General features: G+C 60.5%; 3 protein-coding genes across 7 annotated transcripts; 1 reads left to right on the plus strand and 2 right to left on the minus strand.

Annotated features, from left to right (window-relative positions):
* Nucleotides 1-359: 359 nt before the first annotated feature.
* On the plus strand, nucleotides 360-7,536 carry LOC120296677 (dnaJ homolog subfamily A member 1-like). 4 transcript variants are annotated; one of them, XM_039318554.1, is made up of 9 exons: nucleotides 360-462; nucleotides 2,069-2,405; nucleotides 3,294-3,444; nucleotides 3,534-3,726; nucleotides 4,127-4,231; nucleotides 4,861-5,088; nucleotides 5,444-5,674; nucleotides 5,847-5,947; nucleotides 6,235-7,536. In XM_039318554.1, exons 3-9 carry the CDS (start codon nucleotides 3,313-3,315, stop codon nucleotides 6,460-6,462), a joined length of 1,218 nt encoding a protein of 405 aa, XP_039174488.1. In that variant the 5' UTR covers nucleotides 360-462; nucleotides 2,069-2,405; nucleotides 3,294-3,312; the 3' UTR covers nucleotides 6,463-7,536. The 4 variants fall into 4 exon arrangements, with proteins under 4 accessions (XP_039174488.1, XP_039174489.1, XP_039174490.1 ...); XM_039318555.1 differs by lacking the exon at nucleotides 360-462 and adding an exon at nucleotides 1,145-1,320; XM_039318556.1 differs by lacking the exon at nucleotides 360-462 and adding an exon at nucleotides 2,445-2,510 and having other exon boundaries at nucleotides 1,344-2,225.
* A 1,997-nt stretch (nucleotides 7,537-9,533) lies between these two features.
* On the minus strand, nucleotides 9,534-14,481 carry CRABP2 (cellular retinoic acid binding protein 2). The gene is made up of 4 exons (XM_039318559.1): nucleotides 14,321-14,481; nucleotides 11,337-11,515; nucleotides 10,570-10,686; nucleotides 9,534-10,145 (listed from the first exon to the last, which is right to left on the minus strand). The coding sequence occupies exons 1-4, from the start codon at nucleotides 14,388-14,390 to the stop codon at nucleotides 10,095-10,097; spliced, it is 417 nt and encodes a 138-aa protein (XP_039174493.1). The 5' UTR covers nucleotides 14,391-14,481; the 3' UTR covers nucleotides 9,534-10,094.
* Nucleotides 14,482-24,005: 9,524 nt separating this feature from the next.
* On the minus strand, nucleotides 24,006-26,098 carry ISG20L2 (interferon stimulated exonuclease gene 20 like 2). Of its 2 annotated transcripts, none has more exons than XM_039318506.1 (4): nucleotides 25,959-26,098; nucleotides 24,797-25,618; nucleotides 24,426-24,626; nucleotides 24,006-24,231 (listed from the first exon to the last, which is right to left on the minus strand). In XM_039318506.1, the coding sequence occupies exons 2-4, from the start codon at nucleotides 25,511-25,513 to the stop codon at nucleotides 24,100-24,102; spliced, it is 1,050 nt and encodes a 349-aa protein (XP_039174440.1). In that variant the 5' UTR covers nucleotides 25,514-25,618; nucleotides 25,959-26,098; the 3' UTR covers nucleotides 24,006-24,099. The 2 variants fall into 2 exon arrangements, with proteins under 2 accessions (XP_039174440.1, XP_039174441.1); XM_039318507.1 differs by lacking the exon at nucleotides 25,959-26,098 and adding an exon at nucleotides 25,775-25,924.
* Between the last annotated feature and the right edge of the window lie 90 nt (nucleotides 26,099-26,188).

Here is a 26,188-nt window from a genome sequence, read left to right on the forward strand (position 1 = left end):
CAAGGTTGTAAACAATATTTCACATTGCTTTCTATATAATAATCATTAAATTTATATGTCACCCGACTCTGGGAGGCTAGAACCTCCTCCTCCTGATCCTCGATGCCTTTAAAAAGCAAATTATTTATTCCTTCCCCAGCGCCGAAATCCCGTTTCTTAAATGGAAAATACCGAAACTGGCAACTTGTTCAATAACGTCCACAGTATGGGCGCAGAAGGGCAAACTTTGCGCTTCTTCCGCCCTCATTTCATCCTTGCCAATCAGAACAGCCAGAGTGCTTAACCTGCGCCCAATCAAAAGCGGATAGATGGAGGTCGCCGGGCGGAATCCCGCCCCGCGAGCGGTCCCTCCCGAACGGCCCAATGGCGGCTGCCGAGGGCGGAGCCTCCCCGGGAGAAGCAAGGGGGGGCAATGGGCACGGGGGGGCGTGGCTGCCGTTCCAGAGAGTTCCGAGCGGGGGGGTGAGTGTCATCCGGCGTCTCCCGGCCCGTCGCGGCTGGGGAGGATGGGCGGTGTAGTGTGGGCGGGGCGGGGCGGCTGGCTGGGCGCGCTGTCCGGGGTCTCCAGCGCCGCCCTGCCCGGGCCAGCCCCAGTCCCCGCGGGCGCCGAAGCCGGCGGGCTTCGACGGGCGCCCGGCTGACAGAGCGCCGCGCCGGGCCGGGCCGGGCCGGGGGGGGGGGCGCTCGCCCCGAAGGGCTCCCTCCGGCGCCGGAAAGGAACGGGGTGGGGAAGCCCCCCAGGCACCCCCGCCGGGAGTCCCGCGCTCTTCCCGAGCCCGCCGGGAGCGCCGCCTGCCCGCGGACGGCGAAGGAGGCCGGGAAGGGAGGGAGCCCGCCCGGGGCTGTGCGGGTCAGCCCGGGCATCTCCCGCGCGGCTTCGGGCCGCGGACGCTTTCCCAGGCCGGGGTGGAGCAGCCACCGGACCTGTTGGGCGAGGCAGGGCCGGGCGGGAGGGGAGGGGAGGGGGCGGAGGCGGCCTGGCCCTTGCCCGGTGGGCGGTCGGGGCCACGGCCAGGCGGAGCTCTGGGCTCCTCGTCGCCCGGTCGACACTTAGGCCGCTTCATCTTACCTCGGCTTCTTTGGAACTTCATCTTTGCGACTTTGCCTCCGTTGGGAAGGCTCGGGGGGGGGAGGGCCGGGGGGAGCCTTGAACCTGAATGTTTTCTGCCTTTGTTGTGGGATCTGAACGCCTGAAAAACGCAGCAGCAGCAGCTGGAAGTGCACAGTGGGGCTTTGATGTGGGGCACCTTCCTGGCTTCTTCCAGCCACTTGGGGGGGGCAACCAGGAGATCAAAAGCCGGTTGGGAACTCCGTCCCTGGGTGGGTTCTTGCTTACGTTGTGCTCTGCATTTCCCAGCCTCTCCCATCAAGCCCCGTCGCCACCCAGAGGAGCCCCCAGAGATGGAGGAAAGGGGGGGAGGGGGACAGCAACCGGTGGTCCTCAACTTACAGTCACAACTGGAGCCAATATTTCCCTTTACAACTTTTATTATCATGTTCAGTGAATCACATGGTTGTTAAGACAATCACACTCCCCCCCCCTGATTTTGTGGCTTGAAAGCTAATTAGGAAGGTCACAAGAGGTGGTCACATGACAAACACAGACACACCCCGCACAGCAACCATCCTAAATTCATGCCAGTTGCTAAGCATCTGAGCTTTGATCTTGTGACCATGGGGATGCTGCAACAGTCATAAGCGTGAGGACCAGTCCATTCCTTTCACCGCTGTTTTAACTTTGAACAGTTGGTAAACAAACAGTTGTAAGTCGGGGAAAATCTACAACCCAAGGCATTCCGTTCCTTTGGAAGGATGCCATTTCTTCCCCTCTCTTGCTCACTCCGTAACCCATCATTTGCAAGAGGATGTAAATGGGCAGGCTCTGCCCCTCTTCCCTTGGGGGCATCATTCTGCCCCCTTGACGTCCCTCAGCAGGAAGGTGAGGTGGTTGCATGTGAGTTGTGACTCTGCCTGGTGCCCGGACTTGGTGGCACCTGAGGGGGGGGATGGCTTGGGATTGTGTGAGTAACTGTGCAGGTGGTTGGCTGACTGGGTTTCCGTTGCACAGAGTCAGCTGCGCTCCGGCTCCTGTGCCAGCCTGCCAAGGTCCCCTGGCGATTCCTTTGAGCTCCGTGGTGGAGAGGGGATGATCTGTTCCCAGGCTGCATCCCTCTGACTGCCGGGCACCCCACAGCATCGAAGGAGCACAGCTTTTGCAGGATCAGGTGCTTGTTTTGGCCCAGCTGCTCTGGGTGAGGTGGCGCGCAGGAGTTCCCGGCTTCCGAAAGAGCTGACGGGGCAGGGCCGCTCTGTGGGTGGTGGCGGCAGCGGCTGCGTCTCCTCCCTCCGCCCTGCGCTTGGGTGCCTCACGCAACCCACAAAGTTGCCACCGGGGAGATTTCTAGGTGAGAAACAGTTCGCTCAGCAATCTTGTGGATTTCCAGGGAATCGGGTCCTTTCAGGCCTCCGGGGGCAGATTCTCTTCAGAAGACAGGAGGACTCAGGAGAAGGTGGATTGTCGTGCTGGGGCTCCAGAGGGAGGGAGCTGTGGGGTGGGCAAAGGCAGCTGTGGGGCAGAGCGGGCGGTGAGGCTGCCTGGGGATGGAGGGGAAGTGGGCTTTGGGCCCTCTTTGCTGTGTCCGGAGGGGCTTCTGACCCCTGCCCATCAGGGACCCAGGAAACAGGCTGTGGGGCTGGAGAGGGGGGGGGCTGAGCCTGGTGGGGTGAAGGAAGGAGGCAGCCTCCTGCTCCACCGTGACTTCCCTTTGGGGCGATGGGTCCCCTGGGCTTGCTGAGAAGGAGCCCAGCAAAGCAGGGCAGGCTGAGCCGGCTGGGCTGGTGTGTGCGCCATCTCCTCCTCCATCTGCCCTCCACGCCCTGCAAGGCTGAAAACACACACGCTCATCCTGTGGGGCAGGCCGGCTAATGAGCGCCTTGGGATGCTGACACAGCCCCACGCCCAGCTCCGGCTCCCTTGCCAGGCTATTAAGCTGGCCCCGTGGAGGCTGGGCGGAGGGCCTGAGCGGTAGAAACGCTGCTGCTGCAGTGGCGGCAGCTGGAGAAAACCTGCTGAGCTGCGGCAGCTTCAGGGAGATTTTCAGGCCGGTTGTCTCCCCGTTTCTCCTCCCTCGGATCGGCCCCTTCTGCGAAACCTGCCAGCCGTCAGAGTTGGGTGGCGGCCAGTCTGTGGCGATGGGGCAAGGAGCCCTGTGGGCCTCTGGCTGATTGTCTCACTGGCTGGATCTCCTGGGGGGCTGCCCCCCCCCACCAACAGCCTTCCCTCCCCTCCTTAGCACCCCCTCCGGAGGAAAGATGGTGAAGGAAACAGGCTACTACGACCTGCTGGGCGTCAAGCCCTGTGCCACCATGGACGAGATCAAGAGGGCGTACCGCCGCCTGGCACTCAGATACCATCCGGACAAGAACCCCAGCGAGGGGGAGCGGGTAGGTGGGGAGACCGAGGTGGGCACGACAAGGGTGGTGCTGCTGCCCACTCTGGGGTCGGTCTTAGCCCCCTCTTCCTCCCTCCCCAGTTCAAGCAGATCTCGCAGGCGTACGAGGTCCTCTCCGACCCCAGCAAAAGGTCCGTCTATGACCGAGGCGGGGAGCGGGCCATGAAGGAGGGCGGCACGGTCAGCCGGGGCGGCTTTGGGCCCCCAATGGACATCTTTGACCTGTTCTTTGGAGGAGGGGGCCGCACGCAGGGCCCCCGGGTGGAGAGGAGAGGTAGGGGATCGCAGCTGGAGGGAGGGCAGGCTGGGACCGCCTGTGCTGGCAGGGGGATCCGTGTGGGTGGATCGCTCTTGGATTTGGGGGCTGGAGGGCAGTGATGAGGATTCCCCCGCCTTTTCCCCACCCGTGTCGGGGCCCAGAAGGTGCAGGGAGGGTGCTTGGCTTCCTGAGAAACACCCCCCCCCCCGCCGTTTGTCTGTTTGTGCCCCACAAACAATCCCTAGTGTGGAGTCAGACTCTCTGAGGGAGCATTCATCTCCCTAGCACACTCAGCCCAGAGGGAAGCCGATGACAAGCCCCATCCTGCCCAAGTCCCAGGGGCTCCGTCATCGCAGCCATCGCCCCCCCCCCTTCCCAAAAGCAGCCCTTTGTCTCTGAGGCTTCTCCTTCGTAGGCAAAACGGCCGTCCACCTGCTGACGGTCACCCTGGAGGACCTGTACAACGGGGGCACCCGGAAGCTTTCCCTGCAGAAGAACGTCATCTGCAGGAGCTGTGGGGGTGAGTGGGGCCACGGGGTGTCTCCCCCAGGGGCAGAGGGGGGGAGGCTGGTGGGGGCTCCATTTGCTGTGCTGGGAGACCTGGGGAGCAGGGAGGACCTGGTGCTGACTCCAGAGCTTCACCCGATACCCGACTGAGCCCATCGGCCAAGTTTGCACAATGCGCCAAACTCTCTTGTGTTGGGCGTGTGCAGCAGCTCAACGAGCCGCAAAAATGCTCCAGAGCTGGAATTAGCCCAGCTGAGCTCTAGCACGGCCATCGTGGCTGAGCTCAGGACTGGCTGGGCGGGTTCTGGGCCCGGCGGCTGGGCAGAGTGGAGCTGTTTCGCTCCGCTCCGCCCTGTTTCTGGGCAGCATTGGCTGATTCCGAAAGGACCTCGAGGCCAGGGACCGTCTTATGGGGGGAGGCTGCTTCTGAGGCTTGGGATGAGTGGAAGGCCGGCCACCAGACAGGTAATGGGGAAGACCCGTCCTCAGGTAAGGGAGGGGCTGTGGGACGGAGACCTTTGCGGGGGGGCAGGATGGGCAAATAGGCTAAAAGAGGCGGGAGGGGCCGGGCAACTTCACAGGTCCAGGCTGAGCCCCCACGCCGCCACCCTGGCGTCCCCTCATCCCACCCTGTCTTGGCAGGCCGTGGTGGCAGGGAGGGCCTCGACGTCCGGTGTCCCAAGTGCCACGGGTCCGGCATGGAGGTCATCGTCCACCAGCTGGGGCCCAACATGGTGCACCACATCCAGGCCATGTGCTCGCAGTGCCAGGGCCAAGGAGAATGGCTGCGGCCCCTTGACCGCTGCCTGGCCTGCAACGGCCGGAAGGTGGTCCGGGAGAAGAAGGTTCTCAACGTGCATTTGGACAAAGGTGAGCTCGGAGGGGGAGCGGGGGGGGGGGCTGAACTTTGCTGGCTTCCCTGCCTTGATTTCCCTTTTGCTGTGGCTCCCTTTCCGCCTTTTTGGGCCCCCTTCACATCCCCAAGGAACCAGTCCAGTTACAGCCGCCTGGCCCCAGAATCCTGGGTCAGTTGTCACTTGGTTATCTTTAATCCCTTCTGGCTGATTTAATTCATTAACTCGGGCAGACTCAGCCTGATGCAAAGCAACGGACTCTCCCCCCCCCCCCAGTGTAACAGGAGAGTTGCTGCCCCTTGGATGGGCGAGAGTTTATCCCACAGGCTGGCTGCCCCTAGCCCACTGCTCTTCTCCCCCCCCCCCCGCAGGCATGGCCGACCGGCAGAAGATCACCTTCCACCAGGAGGGGGACCAAGCGCCCGGATTCGAGCCCGGAGACATTGTGATCGTGCTGGACCAGAAGCCGCACCCGGTCTTCCAGCGCAGGGGCAACGACCTCCTCGTCCGGCGGGAGGTGCCGCTGGTGGACGCCTTGTGCGGCTGCAAGCAGGTCATCCAGACTCTGGACAACCGGAGGCTTCTGGTCTCTTCACGGCCCGGTGAGGGGCTGGGGGCCCTCTGGGCTTAGGGGAGGGAGGGAGAGGCCGGCCCTCCCCCCTTGGAAGCTGAATTGATTCCCACAGGTCCCTTTCCTGGGAGGGCGGGATCCGGGGGCTGCCTTCTGGATCGGGCTGCTGCCCGCCCCTCATCCCTGCCTGTTCTGCCCCGCAGGCTGCGTGATCAAGCCTGGAGACGTGCGGTGCATCCCGAACGAGGGGATGCCCATCTACCGCAGCCCTGGCCAGAAAGGGAGGCTGGTCATCCACTTCGAGGTACAGAGGCCCTCGGCTCCCCCCAGCCGGTTCCTCTGGGGAGGTGCCGGTGAGGTCTTCCCACCCGCCGGTCCCACCCGGTGCTCCCCCAGGCCTGGTTGGCTCCAGAGCCCCATCTGAGCAAGGCCTGGAGGAGGCGGCGAGCCAGAATCGTTGGCCATCTTGGGGCCCCTGTAGTCCCCCCATTTTCCCCAATTCTTGTGGATTGTCCTGCTGGGAAGGAGCCTGGTTCCCCTCCCCCCAGCTACAGCTGCCTCCTCTCCTGTCCCTCCCTCTCTGCTGCCCAGGTGAAATTCCCGGAGCCCGGCTGGCTGCCCCCCCACCAGCTGCGCCAGTTCCAGTCCTTCTTCCCCCGCCACGAAGAGGTGATGGCCACGGAGGACATGGAGGAGGTGGAGCTGCGGGAGTATTTCCCCCAGCCGGACTTCTCCAGCCGTCGCTTCCAGAGCGAGATCTACCACGAAGATGAATTTGAGGACCCTCTGCGCCACAACGTCCAGTGCCAGACCTCGTAGCCCGGCGGACGGAGCCCCCCTCCCCCCCGTGTGGCCTCGCAGGGCGGGTGCCTTAAGAAGCACAACTGCCGGTAGCCGTCCAGCCAGAGCGGTCAAGGGCCGGGCAGTCCCTCCGCTTCAGAAAGACCCTCCTTTGGCCAAAGGCCCCCAACCCTCTGGAGGTTGGCCGCATCTGGGAGTCCCCTTCTAGCTTAGGGAGTCTTAGCTCCCCCGACCCCCCCCCCAAGCATTCCAGCCTAGAAATCAACTTGAGAGCCTCGGCTGCCTTTTGTGCCCGACTGCTCTGGGCCTGCCCTGATTCGGACGATAATGCTGGTTTCTTTCTAGGAGAGCCCCATCTCCAAAGAGAAAATGTCCAGGCCCCCATCTGCTGCAAGCCAGCTTCCTTTGCATCCAGGGTTAGTCCTCCTGACCCTGGCTTTGCCATCTTCTGCGGGCAAGGAGTCCCGGAGGCCGTGGGAACGCGTCCGTCTCCCAGCCTCGGCCATCTCAAAGTCTAGCCAGGATGGGGATCTTGCAGGCAAGCCAGAAGGCAGCTGATGGGCGGGGAGCTGGACCTCGACAAATCCTGGCACCCCGGCAAGGGAAGCCTCTCTTCAGCTGCCGGTCTGCCGCTGGGGAAGGGGGTTTCAGGGAGATTCCCCTCTGCTTTTAAGTGCCTTGTCGGGACCATCCTGGATGCTGCCCCCTCCTCTCTTTACAAGTGCATTCGCAATAATAGCGGGTCTTTTTGGGTAGCATAGTCAGTGTTAGGGGTTAGCGGTGTGGGGACGCTCTCGGCCTCCTCGGTGGTCCTGCTTGCCCCGAGCCCCCCCTCTGGCATGTGGGGCCAGGCGAGACGAGAACTGCCTGTCCAAACTCGGCAAAGCTTGGTATCTGCTGAGGAACGTTTGCGGTTCATTCCCCACTTTTTGCTTTTCCTCTCTTTATTTTTTTGCTTCTGCTCTGCCTCCTGTCTGCAAACTGACTGGAGAAACGCGAAGACTTTTGAGCCCCTGTGGGAATGGCTCTCCAGGGTCTGCAGAACTTCACTTGAATTTTGCTTCAAGGAAAAAAGGTGATTCTCCAGATCACTGTCTGCCTGGTTATTGATACTGCCCCCCTTCCGCCTCCTCCTCCTCCGCCGCCCTTAACTGCTTTGTCTGGGGCTTAGCGCAATGCGGCCCACCATCCCCTCGCTCGCTCACTTTCCACTGGATCGGTGTTGTGCAAATGCAGCTGTTGGCACCAATTGCAGGTTCTGTGCTCGATGACCCACTTGTGGCTGATTCCCCGCAAGGTGGGATCAGCGCAGGGCCCGACTGGCCCCTTGCCACAAAATCTCAGCTCTGCTTCTGAATGGGACCGGGTCTCAGGCTGCGAGGAGGCAGGCCGGAAAACGGCTGTGCCAAGGCTGCAGAAGGGGAGCCTCCGGGCCTGGACGCTCCGCAGACAGAGGCATTCCACCAGCTGGGCCGATCTGCCAAATGTTTATGTGCTACGGCAGAAAGAAGCCTTTTTTCAGCACGAAACGGTGCCAAACTTAAATCGCTTTTGGAAAGCGCAGGAAAGGCAGAGCTTGGCTACCAGATTGTGGCCCTTACAGGAAAAGATGCTCAGATGTACGAGTTCAATGCACTGAGTCTCCCTGGTTGGGGGGGCTTTGCCTCCTGGTTGTCGGGGTCGTTGCAGAGATTTGAACGGGGTCCCCAGATCCTCGGGAATGTTTGGTCAGATGGGCGCAAGGAGAGGGAAAAGCGTGGGACGACTCGCTCCCCCCCCTTCACTTTCAGAAGGACTGATGAAAAGGGCGGAGGTTTTCTCATTGACGTGGACCCCCTTTTCTCCAAGCAACAGGGACCCGGCGAGGAACGTCCCTGCTTTGAGAAGAGGGGGTCCGCATTAGGGGCTTCTGGAACAAAGTCTAGGCAGCAAATGCTGCCCCTGGTGGACTCTTTAAGGAACTGCAAAGGGGAGAGATTCTGCATTACGTTTAAGAGCTTGTTTGTCATTTAAGAAGGGAAGGTTCCTGCTTGGCAGTGAAGGGTCTGCTGGTCCTGGAACATCTTCCTGGTTCTCTGCCCAGCTTGCGGCAGGGGTCTTCCAAGAGGATTCCACGGGCTGGGGGCCCCTTTTGCTCTCTGAGGGGGCTTTGAATGCATTGGCCGATGTTGATCCCAAGGGTTTGCAAAGGGGCGGGAGAAAGAGCCACAGGTGGCTGCGGGCACAAAGGTTGGGGCTGCCCAGAAGCCCTTCAGATCATCCCTCAGCCTCCTGGAAAGGAGGTGGGTAAGCACCCCCAACTCTTCCCCCCCCCACCTCATTGGTGCAGAGCTGGAGGAGGGGCCGCCAGTCTCCGTGGCCTCTGACCTGCCAGGCGCCGAGAGGGAGGGGGCCGTGACAGGCTTTCTCTGAGGATGAAAGGTGCCCCTTTCAGAGCAAGGAAGGAGGGGGCCTTGCTTTGTTCTCCTTCCTGGGAACCCGAGAGGAAAAACGGTGCATAAGGTCACTGCAAGCGAGGTTGCCTGGGATAATGCCGGAGGCTCCAGGCACAAAATGCAGGAGGGGTCCCCAGCTTTGCCATGGCAACAGAGGGGGGCTTGACAGAGTGCTTGGCCTCTCCAAGGTTGGGCCCACCTGGTGCAACCAGGTCAGGGCAGGCAGAGGGTCTTTGCAGCTGCCCTGGCAGAGCGGTGAAGGGGGCCACTCTGCCTCCCCTTGGCCCAAAGCCCCTGTGCTTCTGTTGGCTGGGTGGGGGGTTGCCCCCTTGATTTAAAGCTGGCAGGAATTTCCGAGGCCTGGTGCCCCCAATCCTGACCAGAACATGTGGGAAGACCCCAGCCTCAACTTCAGGAAGTGACCATGTGCCTTAAGCTGGAGGCCTCGATCCACCCTGGAGAGCCGCTTTCCTGCTCAGGGACCCCAATTTCACCCTCCCCTCCCATAATGGGTACCCCCAAGGAGCCTCTGGAATCTTAAAACGTGGGCTGAGGATCCGATGGGGGGGAATGAACCAAAAGGGCTTCAGGGACGATTTCCTAAGCCTGCAAATGCTTCACTAGAGTGGATTGTAGAAAGGAGGGAGGCAGAAGAGCTGGAAAAAGCTTTAATGCCGGCTGGGGGAATGAGGACGCCTTCACAGGCGTTACAGACTTCGTGCTAAAAGGACAGGAGAAGATGGGGGGGGTGAGAGTTGGTCTGACCCAGCCCTTAGGGGGGGGGTCCCTGCAGCAAGACATCTCTGTGGCTTTGCTTGTTCCTTGTTCCGCACGAGGAGCAGCACAAACTGGCCAGGAACAAAGAGGAGGAGGGGGCGCCAGGGGCCAAGGAGCCCAGGGAAGCCCCCATGCCCCACCCCAAATGGGGGAGGAGGGAACAGCCTACAGCTTGTGGGGGCCACGTCCTGACGCCCCAAGCTGATCCCGGATTCCACAGTTAATGGCTTAAACCAGGCAGGCCTCTGCGCGCCTCCTCCAGGGTAAATGGGGAGCGTGACCAGCTTTGTTTAGTCTTGTTGCAGACGGTGCCTCTGAGCGCAGCAGAAAGCAGGGATCAGGCAGCAGGGCAGGCTGGCGTTGCGCTGCAGGGCAGGGGTGCTCCTGGGCTGTCCGGTCTCTCCCCCCCCCATGTGTCTGGCACTGGCTGGAGTCCTTTCACTCGCGGACATAAATCCGGGTGCAGACCACGTCGTCCGCCTTCATGGTCTGAGAAAGCAAAGAAGCGAGTTGAGAAGGAAGCAAAACTGGTTCTCTCCCAGGCTGAGGAGCAAAGAGGCTGAAAGGCGGGGAGAAGGGGGAAGGGGTCCCCACAGGCTGCCCCCCCCACCTGTCCAGACTCTGCACTTGGGACGTGGGACAACTACAAAGTTTCCTCAGGAGGGGAAAGAGTTCTGTAGGGTGGGCAGCTTTCCCTGCAGCTCCCACCTCCTGTACCATCGGGGGGGGGGGGTTGAGAAAGTGCACCCCAAATTTGGATGTTGCACTGATTTTGCAGAGGCCAGTCCTGGCATAGATCTGTGCTTTATCGCCCAAAGGTCAAAAAAGGGGCAGCTCAGAAAGCAAGAGGGAGAAGGGCAGCTCCGGTGGGGTCCCCACTGCCAAGTGAGAAGAAAGGGGGGGGGATCCTCACCAGGATGAGCTCCCCGTCATTGGTCAGTTCCCGGGACCAGCTTGTTTGGGGCCCTTCTCCTTTCAGCAGCTTCTGCTCACACACGATCTTGTTGTTGTTCTCCCACTTGGCCAAACTCTGGAAAGTTGGGAAAGAAAGAAAGTGCCCCCCCCTTGAGAAAAGGGGCCTGCTGCGGCCAACCAAGGCACACAACCCCCTCCCATCACACTCATTTGTCACCCGGCAGGACAGGGCTGTTGATGCCTGTGAGAGAGGCCTCACTGGGGAGGGGGGGCCATCCAAGAGGGAGGGGGGAAGCTGGAGGGCAGAGGCTTTGAAGGGCCACTGGAGACCCCCGCCCCTTTCATTGTCTGCCCAGGCTGAGCAGGGCTGGGGGGCACAGAGATGCCTCTTCATGGGTTGCGATGCAGAAAGGGGATTGGGAAGAGGGTGGAAGGGCCAATGGACCATCTTCTCCCCCTCAGCTTGGCCTTTCTGCCCCCATTTTGCAGGGCCAGCCCTCCCCACCTTTTGCTGCAGCAGGTCCAACTAGGGAGAAAGTGGCCAATTGGGGGGGCAATCACAAAAGCCAGGGAGGGGCAGCCTGTGTCCTCCACAACAACACCAGCCTCTGTGCAGCTGGAGGCCCTTCTCCAGAGCAGAGAGGCCTGAATTGTCGAGGGAGGGGGCACCACAGACCCGGGGCCCATATCCAGCAGGGCCCCCTCTCCTGGCCCACGGAGACCCCCTTCCCCCAGCCGCAAGCCCTTCATCTCTCTGCCTCTCACCTTGCAAGGCCTCCCATCCACCGTCTGCTCCTCAAACTCCTCCCCGATCTCAAAACGGATCTCCGTGGTGCGAACTGTGGTGGAGGTCTTGATGTAGAAGGAAGATCCCTCCTGCTTGATCTCCACGGCTGGTTTGGAGGCCGCAGCCACCGCAATCTTCCGAAGCATCACGTTGACCCCTGGAAGAAGATGGCGTCTGAGGCGAGCCAGTCCCAAGGGACCCCAGGTGAGACGTGGCCTCCCTGAGCGGACGGGGGCAACGTCCCCCTCCTTGGGTTAAACCTGATCCACCTCAGACTGAAGGTTGAAGAAGACTGGAGCTGCTCTTCCGCCACGGATCCTGCCCTCCCTGGATCCCGTGGAGATTTTTTGGAGACGTTGAACCTTTAGGAATTTGTCAGCTGCTGGCTTCTGCTGAGGCAGTCCTGGCTCCGGTTCAAGGGCAACCTGTACCTCATTGACCCAGCGGAGGCCTGTGGCTGATTCACCGCTTTCTCAACTGCTTGCCGGTCACACCCCTTCAAGTGGGGCTTCTTTCCTCCTCCCCAAATTGGCTGCCTTTACAGCTGGGCTCAATTTGCAAGAGACACACCCAGTTCTCCAACTGCGGGGCCCCATTTTGTAAAGCCCCCTCCCCCCGTATGTGCACATTCCTGCGTGTCTTTGCACCACATTTGCTGATGCTACAATGAACCTGTTCATCTTTCAGATGCTTCTTACTTCAATGGTATCTGAGTTTTTGTTTTCTTTCTTAAAACACACAAATCACACGCACACAGACTGGGCCTTAAGCCAGGTTGAAGAAGCCAAGTATGAGGCAAGGACAGACTTTAAGGAGAATTGGGGGTGAGGAGGGACATTGTCATATTTCTGGAAAAAACAGTCATCAAGGACTTGCACAACTGTCAGTCATGACAGCTTCCCCGAGGGAAGCGATGCCAACGGTGTTGTATGAGCTAACAATTGTGCAACAGGCAGAAGAGGCAGAAAGGACTGAGGCTTCGTGGGAAAACTGAGGAATTAACTTCCAAGCAGCTGAGGGCGTAGCAGCCTTGCTGAATCCCAGGAAGGGGTAAACCAGGAGTGTCCAACTTTGGCAATTTTACACCTGTGGACTTCAACTCCCAAAATTCCCCAGCCAGCTAAGCTATGCAAATTTTTCTCCTCTGGCTTGGCTCCCACTGCTTAATTGTGTTTGCTATTCAATCAGATTTTCCAAGAGGTCTGGATCCAATCAGCGCCGTAGCTGAAGCTTCCCTGCGTGTCCTGGGCAGACCACTTCAATCCCGTCTGCTTCGTTTTTCCGATTGCGTTTCTCCTGCCCTAAAATTGGGATGACAGCCTCCCCGATGAAGCAGAAGGTGGAGAGCGGCAGGGGTGCCAAGGAGCCTCACCCTCTGGAAGAGACGGAGCCAACTCTGTTGGAAAAACAGGCTGCGTGGCCCTTGGCTGGCCGGAGTCAGACGGCTGCCATGTTTCCCTTGGTGCGAACAAGATGTGAGCAAAGACGTGAGCAAAAATGGCAGTTTTGCAAGGGGATAAGCAAGGTCCAAAGAGGAGGAGAACAGATATGGGTGGGACAGCAGGGCGGGGCTGCCTGCCATTCCAGGGTGACCTCACAACTTTCAGGGGCATCTCGGTGGTGTCAACCCTACAGCAGGGTTAGGACCTCAAAGGCCTAGATGCTAGATTGGCCACAGAGGTAGACTGCCTCTAGGGCTGGAGGATTCACTTCGCTCTCCCCCCCCCCAAGCAGCTCCAGCCCAGACTTGCCTTTGCACTTCCAGATGGATCTTGATGCACTTTTATGCCCCCCCTTCTCCAGGGATCCCTTGGGGGAGGATCTGGCAACCTCCTCCCCAAGGAACTGGGTCACAGCCTGGCTCCTAAGCGGGGCAGGTTCCTGCCAGCCCTCCCACTCTTCCGCCCAAATTCACAGCGCACATCCAAATTCCGCTTCGTCTCCCCTCCAGCCTCTCCGCATCAGATTATCCCCATCTGGGAGGCAGGAGAGGAAACCGAAGAATCTGATATTTATCCTGAACTAGGCCGGCTTCCCTCAAGCTGGAAGGAATTTGCAGCGCCGCTCCCCCCCCATCTCCCCCTGCTTTGGGAAGAGAAAAGGGGAGGGGGTGAGTCTGAGCTGGAGGAGCCAAGAGCCAGAGACCTCCCCAGAGAGAAGCGGGCCTTGGAGGCAGCCTTTCCCCCAGCTTTGCTAGCTTTAGGCGGGCGGGTGGGCTCCAGCTTGCCCGGAAAAGGTGCAAAGATGTTTTTTTCCTAGTTGACGGTGGGAAGGCAAGAGAAGAGGGAGGAGAGGCTGAGGTGGTGTCTGGGTGTTTGTCGGTCTGGGTAGGGAGTGGATTTTCCATCCTGGCTGTTCTCCGCAAAGGCCGCTGCTTGGGGGGCTGAATCGTTGCCCCGGGAGACCCGAGCCTCCCCTCCTGCTTGCCCCCCCCCCAGAACTGCTGCTGAAAAGAGAGCGCTGTTCTGCCTGGGGTGCTTTCCGCGCCTCTAATCCTCGGAATAAAAAGGGGCAAGACAGACGCGGTCTGGAAGGCTCGCCTGGAGTCTCCCCCCTGCCCCGGTCTCTCCCAGGGGGGGAACGGCGCTGCTGACGGGCTCCGCTGCCTCCCTCTCACGCCAAGCGCCCCCCCTCTTTCTCGGGTGCTCTCGGGGTGACCGGGGAGCAAAAGATGCCGGAGAAGCGGCTCGGAGAGATCTCATGGCTGGGGGTGTTCGGAGCCTTTTCAAAGGGGTCCCGCAACTGAGGTCCGGCTGGGCCCGCCAGTCTCCCTCGGCTTTCCAGGGCGAAGCCGGCTCACCCGAAGCCCCCAGACCGCGCGGAGGAGCCGCCTGCCCCCCTGCCCTTTCCTGGCTCGCTGGCTCTCGGGACTTGGGGAGCGGGGGAGGCTTCCCCGTCCCCTTTCTTCTCCGCGTGGCCCCCGGACCCCTTCACGCACTCCCCGCCCGGCCTTGCCGCTCACCCAGCGCCTTCAGCAGCTCCTCGAAGTTCTCCGAGCTGAGCATCTTCCAGTTGCCGGTGAAGTTGGCCATGGCGGGGGCGGCCGGGCTGGTCCCTGATGCGGCGCGAGAGGAGCGCGAGCAAAGCTTCTTGGCCGCCGCTGCCGCTGGTGGCTCCGTCGGCGCGCCTCGCTTTAAGAGCTACCCGTCCGCCCCTCCCCGCCCCTCCCCCGCCCCTCCCGAGGAGGAGCCCCCCCGCGCTCACCTGCGCGCCCCGCCGCCTCCCGGGATCCTCTCCCGCATCCCTGGGAAGCCGCTCTCCAGCCCCGGGCCCTGAAGGGAGGCCGGAAGGCGTGCACTGCCGCCCCCCTTCATCGGGGGCAGCAAAGGCGGGAGTCGGGCCCCGCAGCCCCCTGGCCCCAGGCCGATGGAAAGTCCTGCCCGGCTCCTCACTTGGCGAGGTTTCAGGTACCCTGGAAATTTTAATTGGCTCCTTGCGGGGTTTCTTGCTTTGAAAGGTTTGGGGGACACAGGCTAGTCTGGAGAGAGTGGTTGCCTGGTGCCCCCCCCTCCGTTTTGTGTTTGTGTGCCTGTGTGTGTCTGGGTATGTGGGTGTGTCAACTTCTGGGTCTGGTCTCGCACTTGCCAGGCTGAAGAAGGGACTAAAATCACTTCAAGCCAGCAAGAATCGAGGGGGTCCATCAGCCCCCCCTCCATTGTCTGGGAAAACATCCCGCCTGGGATGAACTTCAGCCATGCTCAGGCAGCTCTGCCCTTGAAGGGAATTAAAGTGCCCCTCCATTCTGCCCTCCCTCCCTCCCCCTTTGAAAAGGAAGTGAAACGAAGCTGGGCACCCACATCCACCCATTTATTCCATTCATTCCATTTATTCCTCCTGGCAGCCGTCTGGCTTTTCGTGGGTGAGTGATGCTCCCTGCGCATGCTTCCATGGGAGGATGGAGAAGGGGGGCCGGCCTGCTGGGCCAGAGGCGGGATTCTGGGGTGAGGAAGGCCCCCCCCCAGGTCCCCAGATCTTCTAGTAGGTTTCCCATTACAGGAAGACCCAGAGCATCCCCTGGGGAGGGCAATGGGCTGCCCTGCCAAGGTGTAGGGGGAGAGGCGTGGGGGAGAGGGCCCCCCTCTACAGGAAGGGGAGTCCAAAAATCCTGGCTTGGCAACCTGGCTTTTGTTGCAGAAACTGGCGGATTGCAGGAGGAATTTTCTAAAAGAAAAAAGCCCCCTCTCCTGCTAGGGGGGGAAGGAGTTGAGCCCCCCTCCCCACCGAAACTCAATCCCTCCCGCTTGGGCCTTGTGAGGTAGCTGCCCTGTGCAAAAACACTCCTGGGGGAGGGTAGAAAACTCCCCCCAACCTTTCAGGGAGATCTCTGGAAGAAACGTCCCTTCCAGCAACCGACCTGGGTCCTTTGGGAATGGAGCAAGCTCTCCCCCCACCCGGAGAGCGGGGACCACAGCTGCTTTCCAGGCACCCTCTCCCACTTGCTGGTGCCTGGACCCCTTCCAGCATCAGGAGAGCAAAGGCAGCTCCGGAGATAGAGGGGGGTTCAAAAAAAGGCCCTACCCCAATTCTTGCTGCAGTGGCGGTCTAACCTGCCCTCATCCATCCATCTGCAGGGAGTCCCCCCTCCCCAGTACAGGAGGGAGGCTTAGTAATCAGTTCTCCCAGGCAATTGTTCCAAGAAAGCAAAACGGCAACTGCCCCAGCCGCCTCTGGCTTGCTTTAGGAAGGCTCAGCCCAGCCACAATCCAGGGAGGGGGAGCAGAATCCCCCCCTTTCAATTTTGGAAAGCCAGAGGAAGCCCAGGAAATTGATCAGAGCAACTAGACTACGCAGGGAGATGAGGCCAGGCAGTATTTGGGGGTGGGATGGCAAAGGGGGCCGTACTGGAAGACAAAGGGAGGGAACGCCATTTTGCCTTCATCCCCACACCTTTTTTGGGGGGCAGGATAAGCCCTGCAGGGCCCAGCGAGGGGCCCTCAGCAGTGCCGGCCGCTCCTTCCCAACTGCACAAATATTGGATGCAGCCCAAAGAGAACAGGAATGTTTGACCGGCCCTGTCCGAGGAGGCTGGTTCTCGGCCTCCTCTCGCCTGGGTGCCCTGGGGGTTTGGGACTGCAACGCCTCCAGCGCTGAGGTTTAGGCCCAGAAGCCTTTCCTGAAGAGATAACTAGCCCAAGAGCACTGGTCATTCTCTCTTCCAGTGTTTTTTTTATATGTGTGTGTGTGTTGTGTATGTGTGTGTGCTTTGGCAAGGGAAGCAAGGAAGAGCTCGAAGACATCTCCTCTCTGTTTGCTTAGCGCTCCCCCTCCCAAGTAGCATGCCATGCATGACTGAGCAACCTGGTGAGTGAGCAGGCACACACACACACACACACACACACACACACACATTGTGTAATTGAGGTATTAAGCGATTACTCTCGCCCACTTCACAGTCCGGTGGTGTGACTTTTCAGGTCCTTCACACGGGGAGGGGGGCCGTGCCACTCTTCAAAACACCCTCTACTTGATTGGTGTTTGCCAGCGCAATGCCCTGCATTGGAGCTGAGGCCTGCCCAGGTCCAATGGACGACCTGGAGAGCCTGTGCCAGCCCAGAGGTCAGTCCCCGGTTCTCTCCTCTCCCAGCTCTGAGAGCAGCAGAAAGCCACCCCCAGAGGGATGCCAGCAAGACCTGCCTGCGTGTTTGGCCCCTGGAGGAGAGAGGCTGAAAGGGCCCACCTGTTGTGCCTTGACCAGGCCCTTCTGAAGCGAGGACAGAGCCTCGGACGTCAGCTCTTCTGGCTCTGCTTCCATTAAAAGAGCTGCAGGGATTTGGCATGGAGGTGACCCAATGGTTCACCTGAAGTCCTAATCTAGATGAAAAGCAATCTTGCCCAGACCTGAGGATCAACTAGCTAGCTTTGTCTGTGGTTTGCTGCAAGCGGAATCCCTCCGGAAACGGAGAGCCTGGAGGGTCCCTCGTCCCCAGCAGAGCCTGGCCGAAGCCAAAGAGCCACAGGGCTGCCCACTGAAGAAGAGGGTGACTTTTGTCTCTTGCAAAGAGTCCTGAGGGCTGCCCCACTTTGGAGGAGTAGGAAGCGGCACCCAAGAAGCAAAGGCCGCAGGGCGCATGCAGGCCAGGCTGCCTTTCTTCCCAGCAAAACTTCCAGAGTCTGAAATGTGCAGATGATTAGACGAACAGAATCTGGACCTAATTGGCTCCAGGCAGAAATTCAGCCTCCTGTGAAACACCAGGAGGAGGCTTGAGTGGTGCTGGTGGGGGAGGAGTGGCTGCTGCAGTGACTTCAGTTCAAAACCAGCTTCCCCACCAGACAAATCCAAAGAGGCAACTCTTGCTGGTTCCCCTGTTTGCTTCCGCACGCTGATGGAAAACCCCTGTCTGGGCTAGCTGCTTCCTGGCCAAGCAATTGTCTGGGGCTGGGGAGTCACGCCCGGTTGGCCCAGCTTTGCAGAAAACAGGCCCCTGCCGGTGAAGCGGGCCACAAGGCTCTGGTTTCTATGGGGCCTGAGGTATGGGACCAAAAAGGGGACAAGGGTGCAGACCCTCAATTGAATTGTAGCAGCATCTCCTGTTGAGTTATAGCGCCTGACCAGCCTCCCAATTGCCTCCCCCCTTGCAACTTTTAATTCTTTCACCCAAATTTGGCCACTGTGCAGAATCCTGAAGATGACCTTGGCAGAGATTAGGCAGGGTCCTCCATTGGGCAGGCAACGAGGGTGGGGGCATCCAAGAACCAGGAGATAACCTTTGAAAGCCACTGAGACAGACACCTCCCTGATTCACTCAAGTATAAGAAGGGGGGGCTTGCAAGCCCCAGAGATAGGCCAGGCCAGGAAGTCAAGGCCACAGGAAAGTTAAAACTAGTTGCTGGGAATCGGGTGACACATGAAGTTAATAAATTATAATTAAATTTGTTTGTTATTGATTAGCTCTACTAATTGAATCTTGCAAGACTGATGGGCTGTGCCCTCTTCCCCTTTTGGTATGCTTCTGAAGGGACAGCCCCCCATGTCCCCCCCAGCAGGGGTCTGAGCGCTGGACTGGAGGGAAAGATTGGGGGCAGCTGGCAGCAGAGAGGGCCAGAGCTGCTTCGCCCAGCACTTTTTCCTTCCTTTCCTCTCTTGTTCCCAGCCTCCTCCCTGCCCTTTCCCACCTCCTGGAAACCCAGCCAGGCCAGAGAGGAGCTGGTCCTGCTGCAGCGGTTGGTGAGGAGGGAGCCAGCTGGCCAAGGGCTTAGCCACAGGCCACGAGGGGCAGGAAGGAGGCATCACCCTCCCTTCCTCTCCAGATGGAGAGCTGGGCTGGCACGGGAGGCTGTGGCTGCTCTCTGGAACAGCTGCTGCTGCTGCATCTGCTTCAGGGAGAAGGGGGCCAAAGCGGCAGGGCAGGGGGGCAGTCTGTGGCAAGAGGCTGAACTGAACCTGCCAGGCGTGGGAGCCCACTGGGCCCTCGGACGCCTGCCAGACAAGGCCAGGGGACCCAAAATAGGGTGCCTGCTGCCCCCCAGACCTGGGCCTTTGATGGGTGAAACAGTAGAAGAAGAACTAAACGGCTGACTGGGGGGGAGGGGCTTGTTGAGAATGAACCAGGATTCTCAAGCTTTTCAGCTTCTCCTGATGTGGGCCTCTCTAGAGAAGCCAGTCTCGGTTTTCTCCCCATTTGCCAAGAAACCCCCAAGAAGCTCCTTACTTGGGCAGCCTGGAGAAGTTACTCAACTGGGAAGCAGCCCCAGCCGGGATCCTACCATGTCGTGTCCCCTCCCAGCCCCACCATTGCCATGCTCTTGTCCCACTGCAAGGCCCCACCCTTCATTTTGGGGAGGTAGAGATGGATTAAATTACTCCCTGTCATTATAGTAAAATCACAGCCACCTTCCTTTTTAAAATCTCAAATGCTGGCAAATAAAGCCTCCGTGAGTCTTTTGCAGAGGAGGCGGTTGCAGGTGGGCACCAACCCAGCCCCCCCCGTTCCTCCCACGCCAATCCCCAGGTGCAGCTGGAGTCCCCACAGGATGCCCAAGCCCCCCCCCCCCCCATGGCAGAGGCTGGATGGCAGCCAAGGAAGGCAGAAGAAGGGGGGAAAGACATGAGGGGTGACTCACAGGTGTGTGTGTGTGGGGGGGGTAGAATTTCCTGGATATTCCTCAGTTTATCCAGCGTTGGGTGAGATGGACCCTCCACTCCCTCGGGAAGGGCTTTGCAACCACCAGCCGGAGCTGATTCTGCTCAATCCTCCACCGGGGATGGCCACGCAGGCCAGGCCAGCACTAACTGACCCCCTCCCCACCCCCATCAAGGGAGCCCCCTTCTCTAACCCCCCCTGGGGGAGGAGAAGAAAAGCCTGCAGGCCCCTTCCCCAAGGCTCTCCCATTTCCCCATCTTAATGTGATTATGGCAAAGGGTCCTTTCTCAGGGTCTGCCAGGAGGAGGAGGAGGAGGAGGAGGAGGGCACAGACCCTTCCAATTAGGAGGCTGCAGTGCTGAAAGAGGGAAGGAATGTGGGCCCCTTCCTTGCCCTGGAGGGCCGCCCTGCCGTTCTGACCTCCTGGCCCTCCTCAGAGAGCCGGTCAGCACCGGGTTCAGACTCAGCCCGTTGGGAGGTCTTCATCGCTGCCTGAATGGGATCCAGGGGTTGCTCGTTGTGGGGAGAGCAAACTAAGGCAGGGGCAGCCTCCTCTGGTCCTAGAAAGGTCCCCGCATCATCCCCCCACCCTCTTCTGAGAGATTCCAGAAAGGGCAAGTCCAAGGCAATGCAACACCCAGCTCAGGGGCAGTCTACCACGGGGGGGGGGAAGTTACAAGTCCAAGAAATGAGTCCTGCTTAGTCAGGCGACTAAGCCCCCCTTGGCTTAACCAAGGTTTCCTGACTAAACAATCCTGGATAGCTTCCCCCAAGGCTAAAGGAGCAACATCAATCTCAGCGTCTCCATCTCTCAGCGAGGGGGTCCGGAGGAAAGAGCGGGTGGGGGGGATTGAGGGGGGGGGCTTCCTGGCTCTGATTGACAGAGACAAAACATGTTTTAATGACTGGCCATCTACATAACCGGGAGGGGGAAACTCCTGGTCTAATTGTTTCCAAATTGAGGCCAGAAGTAAAGTCTGCTGTAGAGCTCCATCCTTTGCGGGTCCTTTGGAAGTTTCTCTGCCCCCTCCCGCCCCTCACGAGACATTCCTGCCTTATTGTCTGAGGAGGGCTGACTTTTAAGACAGGGTGGGGAGTGTTCGGTTACACAAAGAGCCTCCTTCCTTGCCTCTTTCCAGAGTGAAGGAGAACAGCTGTCCCCAACCTGGCCCTGCCAGATGTGTTCACCAACCTCTCCCATCAGAGAAGCTGAGCCGGCTGTCGCTCTTTGCGTGCCCAGTAACCAGGGGCCCTCCACAGGGCCCAGGAGCCCAAGCTGCTGCCCTGTGCCCTTCCCTTCATCCTGGCTGCGCCGCCCAACAGTCCTGGTTCGGCTCACTTTGGCTCCATTGTTGGCAGTGGGAAGGCCCCACTTGAGTTGGGGCAGAACAACTGGGCAAAGGAAGGGCCGACCCAGAATTTGCCAATTGCCAGCTGGGAGAAAGACCCTTTCTAAGTTTGGGGCTGACATCTCCCCCCCCAACCCCAATTGTCCTCGGCTCCGTTCTTGGAGAGGGGAGGTTAAAGAAACAGTCAGCAGGATAAAGAATAAAAAAAGTTGGGGAGAGAGAAATGGGAGGGGGGATGGAGGGCAAAGGGGGAGAGAGAAAGAAATGAAGTGTGAGATTTCCAGCTGGTATTAATTTTTAGCCTCACATCTCTCCGCTTATCTCCATAAAGCCTCAGCCTCTCTGGGTAATTACAGGCTCTTGGCAGCCCAGCCGGGGAGCTGAGCGGCAGTTGCTGGGTGGTCTTCCCCCCTCTGAGGTGAGGGCAGGTTCCCGCAGGGCTGGGCAGGCAGGCAGGCACTGGCTCCTCGCCCCGGGACCCTCTCAAAGCTACTCGGTCACTCTTTGGACCTGAAGGGTCTCCGTACGGTCAACGGTCCAGGCAGAGTCCACCCGAGTTGTGGCAAAAGCAGCCCCTTCTTTGGGGAGGCTTACAGAGGCTGGCACAGCTGCCTTCACACGTGCCACGGCTCTTTCAAGGGGAGGGCGCAGCTGGGTCAGACCCCAAACCTATCTGGGAGCCCCCAAGGAAGTACTTCCAAGCTGTGTTGAACACCTGTCCTGCAGGGGAGCGCAGTGGATTTTACACTCCCCCCCCCCGCCTGGAGGCCAGGGGCTCCCTGCAAGCTCACTGGCCAAAGGCAGAGCCAGATGGGGTTGGTCCAAGGGGATGAAGCTTCCTGGGAAAGGAGGTGATGTGGTCTCTTCTGGGGTCTTTGCTCCTCCTTCTTGCAACCCCCCCCCCCATGAGAGATGCGCATGGGGATAGGGCACCTTTGCTCTAAAAGGATTCCCTGGCTTGCAAGTCAAAGGAGCCGCCCTCCCCAATACCCCAGGACAGCAGGAGGGACTGAATGGGTGTGTGCGCGCAGGGGAGGGCGGGGGCGGGGGCTTCCGGCCTTTGTCTGCTCCTCCAGCAAGTCCTAACTTGTGCTCCCCAGACTCATTTACTCAACGACTTCCTGAATTCCTGGGAAGAAAGTTACTCCTTTCACTTTTCTTTCAGGAGCTGGAGGGAAGGAGCGGAGGGGCTGCTGCCCTGCAGGGGGGGGGGTTCCTGGGCTAGTCCCATTATCCCCAATGAGCCCTGAGAGGGGAGCTTTTGGACCACTCATCCCCCCAGCATCTCCTGACCCTGGTTGTTTGCCAGTCGTGAGCCAGGAGAAAGGGCCCTTTTCAAAAGCTGCTCCTTCCCTACCGATGGCGACAATGCCCAAGACCCCTTCATCTCCAGCAACCCGACCCCAGCCAGCCCATGTGGGGTTCGGCTCTCAGAGGGGGCTGGCTGGCCTGCCTTCCCCCCCCCCAGGGGCCCGAGATGCCGCAAGTCCTCCTCCTCATTCTTATAGTTGCCTTGGGGAAGACCAGCAGGGCTTGGGAATAGCCAGGCAGAAAACTCCCCACACGCCCAATTTTTTTTTGTGGGAACAGGGAAAGAGATATGCCAATTAATACCTCCGAGTGCCGTTCATTAATCTTTGGAACACAGAGAGCGGAGTGAAAGCCAACGAAGGGGCCGTGCTCCTGTTATCACAGTGTTATAAACTGCTGACTGTTATAAACATTGGTGCACTCCTCCTTCAGGCGGGATCTATTGGGGGGGGCTCCATCTAAGCACATCCCTAACTGCTGACATGAGGACTTTTGTGGGTGGGAGGGGGAAGAAAAAGGGAGAGGACAGCAAAGGGGGATGGCCACCCACAGAGCACTCTGGATCGGCCCCAGGCGAGCAATCCATCACACCAACAATGTTTCAGCCCTCACAGCTTTGTCTCCACAGCAAGCCCCCCCCATCGCTAGCCTCCCCTTCCCCACTGCGCAGCCTCAAAGAAAGCCGGGCTTCCCTCTCCCCGTCCTGTAGACCCAAGGGGCCTCCTGCGGAAAGCTGTGCTTTCACATTCCCCCCCCCCCTTGGTGGCGGTGAGCAGGTGCTGGAGGGGATTCCTGGAACAGAGAGCACAGTCGGCTTCCCCTGCTCTGCGGAGTGGGGAAACACGGCGGTAGTTGAAAAGTGGCAGGAAGCAGCTCCCTCCAGGCCTCAAGCTGCACTGAGCAGAAGGAAACACTCTGGGGCATCAGCAAGAGAAGGGATCCCCTTTCAGGAACCCCCCTTTTCTGCTTTTATTATCCAAACGAGGTCGTTGCTCACATCCAGCCAAACCCAGAGATAGGTCTCTTTGAGCACCTGGATCAGTCAGGGGAGGCAGCCCCTCTTCCCAGCCCCTTTCCACTGGGGCCGTTTCCAAGAGGAATAGCAGCAGCTTCCATCAAGTTGAATGTGACCATCAGGAACGACCCCCTCCCCAGCCTAAGGGGTCCCCAAGACTGAGAGGACCAGGGGGGGGTCCATCAAGGCCCCACCTGAGGGATACAAGTAGGTGAAGCCTTTTGCTTTGGGGTAGGCATTTTTTAATTGGATAAAACCCTGTTACATCCTGCACGCCAGGCGCGTGACTTATGCTACTTCTACATCCCCCCAAGCTCCCCCCCCCCACAATCCAAGCCATAAAAACCAGACCCCCCCCCTCCCGTCTGGATACACACCATGTGCTGAGATCAGAAGGGGGGCTGTGATGATAAAAGTCCTCAGCGCATCTTGGGAGGCAAAATCCAGCCACTGGAGACGGAGGCCAGAAGGGCCTCCCTGTCCTCCCAGGGCCCCAGGGCCCCCCGGGCAGCTGCTGCCACTGAAGGGAGCGATGCCAAGGGGTCCCTGCAGCCGGGCTGCCCCCAACCTTCAGAACGGGGGGAGCCACTCCTGGCTTCACTTTCCAGAGGCCTCCCCGTAAAAGAGGCCGGCTCAGCCCGATGGAGGCCCCAACACCAAGGAGGAGGGCAGTGGGCGGGCTGCTCCCAGTGACCCCACTGCTGAGGAAACTTTCTGCGGTTCAGGCCCCACCCCTGCTCCCTCCCCCATCTCTGGGGAAGCACTGGGAGGCAGGCCTTCCTCCCCACCTGTTTTGAGGGCAACAACACACACCAACATGGACCTCAGCTGGAAACAATGTAATGGACTCGTCCTTCTCACCCCCCACCCCACCCCCCAGGTCAGCTGCGCCTTCTTCCCCTCCACTGCCCCCCCAAAAGCTTCAGCAACATCTGCAGCTCTCGCTCCGTGAAGTCCAGGCCAGCTGGTTCTTGGCCAAGGGCCGTCACGTGGTGCCCAGCGGTCCGTCCTGAGGGAGGGAGGTGGCCAAATGCCTCTCCCACTCCACCTCAATCACCTTGTACAGCTCCATGGTGGCCCGGGCATCTTCCACCGAGGAGTGTCCATTGTGACCAACCTGGAGGGAGGGAGGGAAGGCTCAGGGTGTCACTCAAAGTCCTGCCCTGGACTTCTTCCCTGGCCACAGGGGTGCCCATTCTCCCCCCCTCCCTCTGGGACGAAACCCTAACGCCTCCCCTGGGCTTAGGAGACCCACCATCCCGAAAGAGCAGCTGGCTCAGTACCTGAGCAGGTGTGCCCGGCACCTGTTACCTGAATGTCTCGGTGGAGGAGCTGCTTGGTGAGTCGCTTCAGGGAGGCCGACTCGTTCTCGGGGAAGCCAGCCTTCCGATTAAGCAGGGGGATTTTTGAGGTGTCCCTGGTCAAGGATTTGGGGTGGAAATATTTGAGGGCTTTGAAGTCGTTGTGGATTGCGTGGCCAATGACAATCTTCCCTGAGAGAAGCTTAAGAATCTGGAAAGGAAGCAGAGCAGGAAGCGTGTTCAGCCGCTGAGGGCTCCTGTGGCCCCCCAGCCAAGACGGGAGGAGATGACGCTGACGCCCAGGATGCCGTATCCCGGAAGACTCCCCTCCCTACGCCAGGAGGAGAGACTGAGGGCGAGGAGGCTGCGTGCTGCCCTCACCTCTCTCTGGGCCAGCTTGAAGGGGACAGCATCTCTCATGTGATGCTGCCTGATGCCGCTCCACCGAGTCCGGTAGTTGGTGATGGGGCTCAGGGGACGGATGTACTTGTCATACATCACGTCGCCATAGTAGCTGACTACGCTGCATCGCGCCAGGTCACTGTTGCGCCCACCGGGCCCAGTGCCCACCATCTCGCAGTCAATAGCCACCATTTTGCCGGGCTTGGCTACCACCGGCACGTCGGGGAGGCCAGCCTTGCTTTCGTCCAGCGGGCCGACTCGGGAGACATCTCCCCGGCTGCAGAGGGTCCCGTTGGGCTTCCCAGCGGTGCCCCCCGTCCTCTTCGAGGCTGAGGCAGCCGCGGAGGGGCCGTCCGTCCGGGATCCGGGGCACAGGGTACCCGCAGCAGCGCTCTCCTTGGGCAGCGTCTTGAGCCGGGCGGGGAGACCCTCCTCAAGTGGGGCTCGGCTGCCCTCCCTCCCTGCCACCTTCGGAGGCTTCTTCTTGGGCCGAGCGGGCCCCGCGCAGCCGCCCCCCGAAGCGCCCCGTCTGGGCAGGGCGGGGGGTTGGGTGGGCAGCTGCTTCTGCCTCAGGAAGCCGCGGCGCTCCAGGAACTGGCGGCGCTTGACGAAGCGCTGGTGCCGATGGCCGCCCGCGGAGCTCCTCGGGGTCGGCGGCGGGAGGGTCGTGTCCAGGTTGAGCAGCAGGTCCGACATGGCGCCCGGCGGAGCGACCCGGCCACTCAGCGCAGAGCAGCGGGCGTCGATCTAGCGGGCTCCGGCGGCGGCGGCAGGAGGCGGCAGGAGTGTCGCCATGTCTCCCTGGAAGGGACGGAGGAGAGCGGCGGTGAAGGCCCCGGCAGCCCCGCTTGGCCCCGGCCTCGCCCCCGCCCGACGATCCAGCTCGGCCCCCCGTGGCCGCTTCGGCCCCCCTCCGGCCCCGCGGCCCCCCGGCCAGCCACGCCGCCCCTCCGGCACCTGCGCGGCTCCGTCCGGGCTGCGAGGCCGACGGGGAGTCCCTGCCGCTCCCGAGGCGCCCCCCGCCCGGCAGGCCCGGCTTTGTGACCTCGATGGGTCCCGCCGGCATCACAGCCGCCCCGCCGCCGTGTCACCAGAAGCCCCCCGCCCCTCCCTGCCGAGAGGACCCGGCCACCACGCCCACCTCGCTCTGCCGCGACGGCACCGCGCCGCCGATCCGGATGTGGAAGCGCCGCCCGGCAGCGGAACTTCCGGCCACACCGGAACTCCTTCCGTTCGGCCTTCCCCGAAGCGGGGAAGCCGGCGCCGCAGCCTCGCCCGGCCCTGAGGAGGAGCCCGGGTGGGGAGGGAGAACGGGAGGAGCCGCGGGGGCGGCGGTAGCGGCCCCCTCCGTCCGAACCCGAAAGCGCGCGG

Source organism: Crotalus tigris, unplaced genomic scaffold (assembly GCF_016545835.1).
Source record: "Crotalus tigris isolate CLP2741 ecotype Arizona unplaced genomic scaffold, ASM1654583v1 scf7180000021444.432893, whole genome shotgun sequence".
In the NCBI taxonomy this organism is placed as follows: domain Eukaryota; kingdom Metazoa; phylum Chordata; class Lepidosauria; order Squamata; family Viperidae; genus Crotalus; species Crotalus tigris.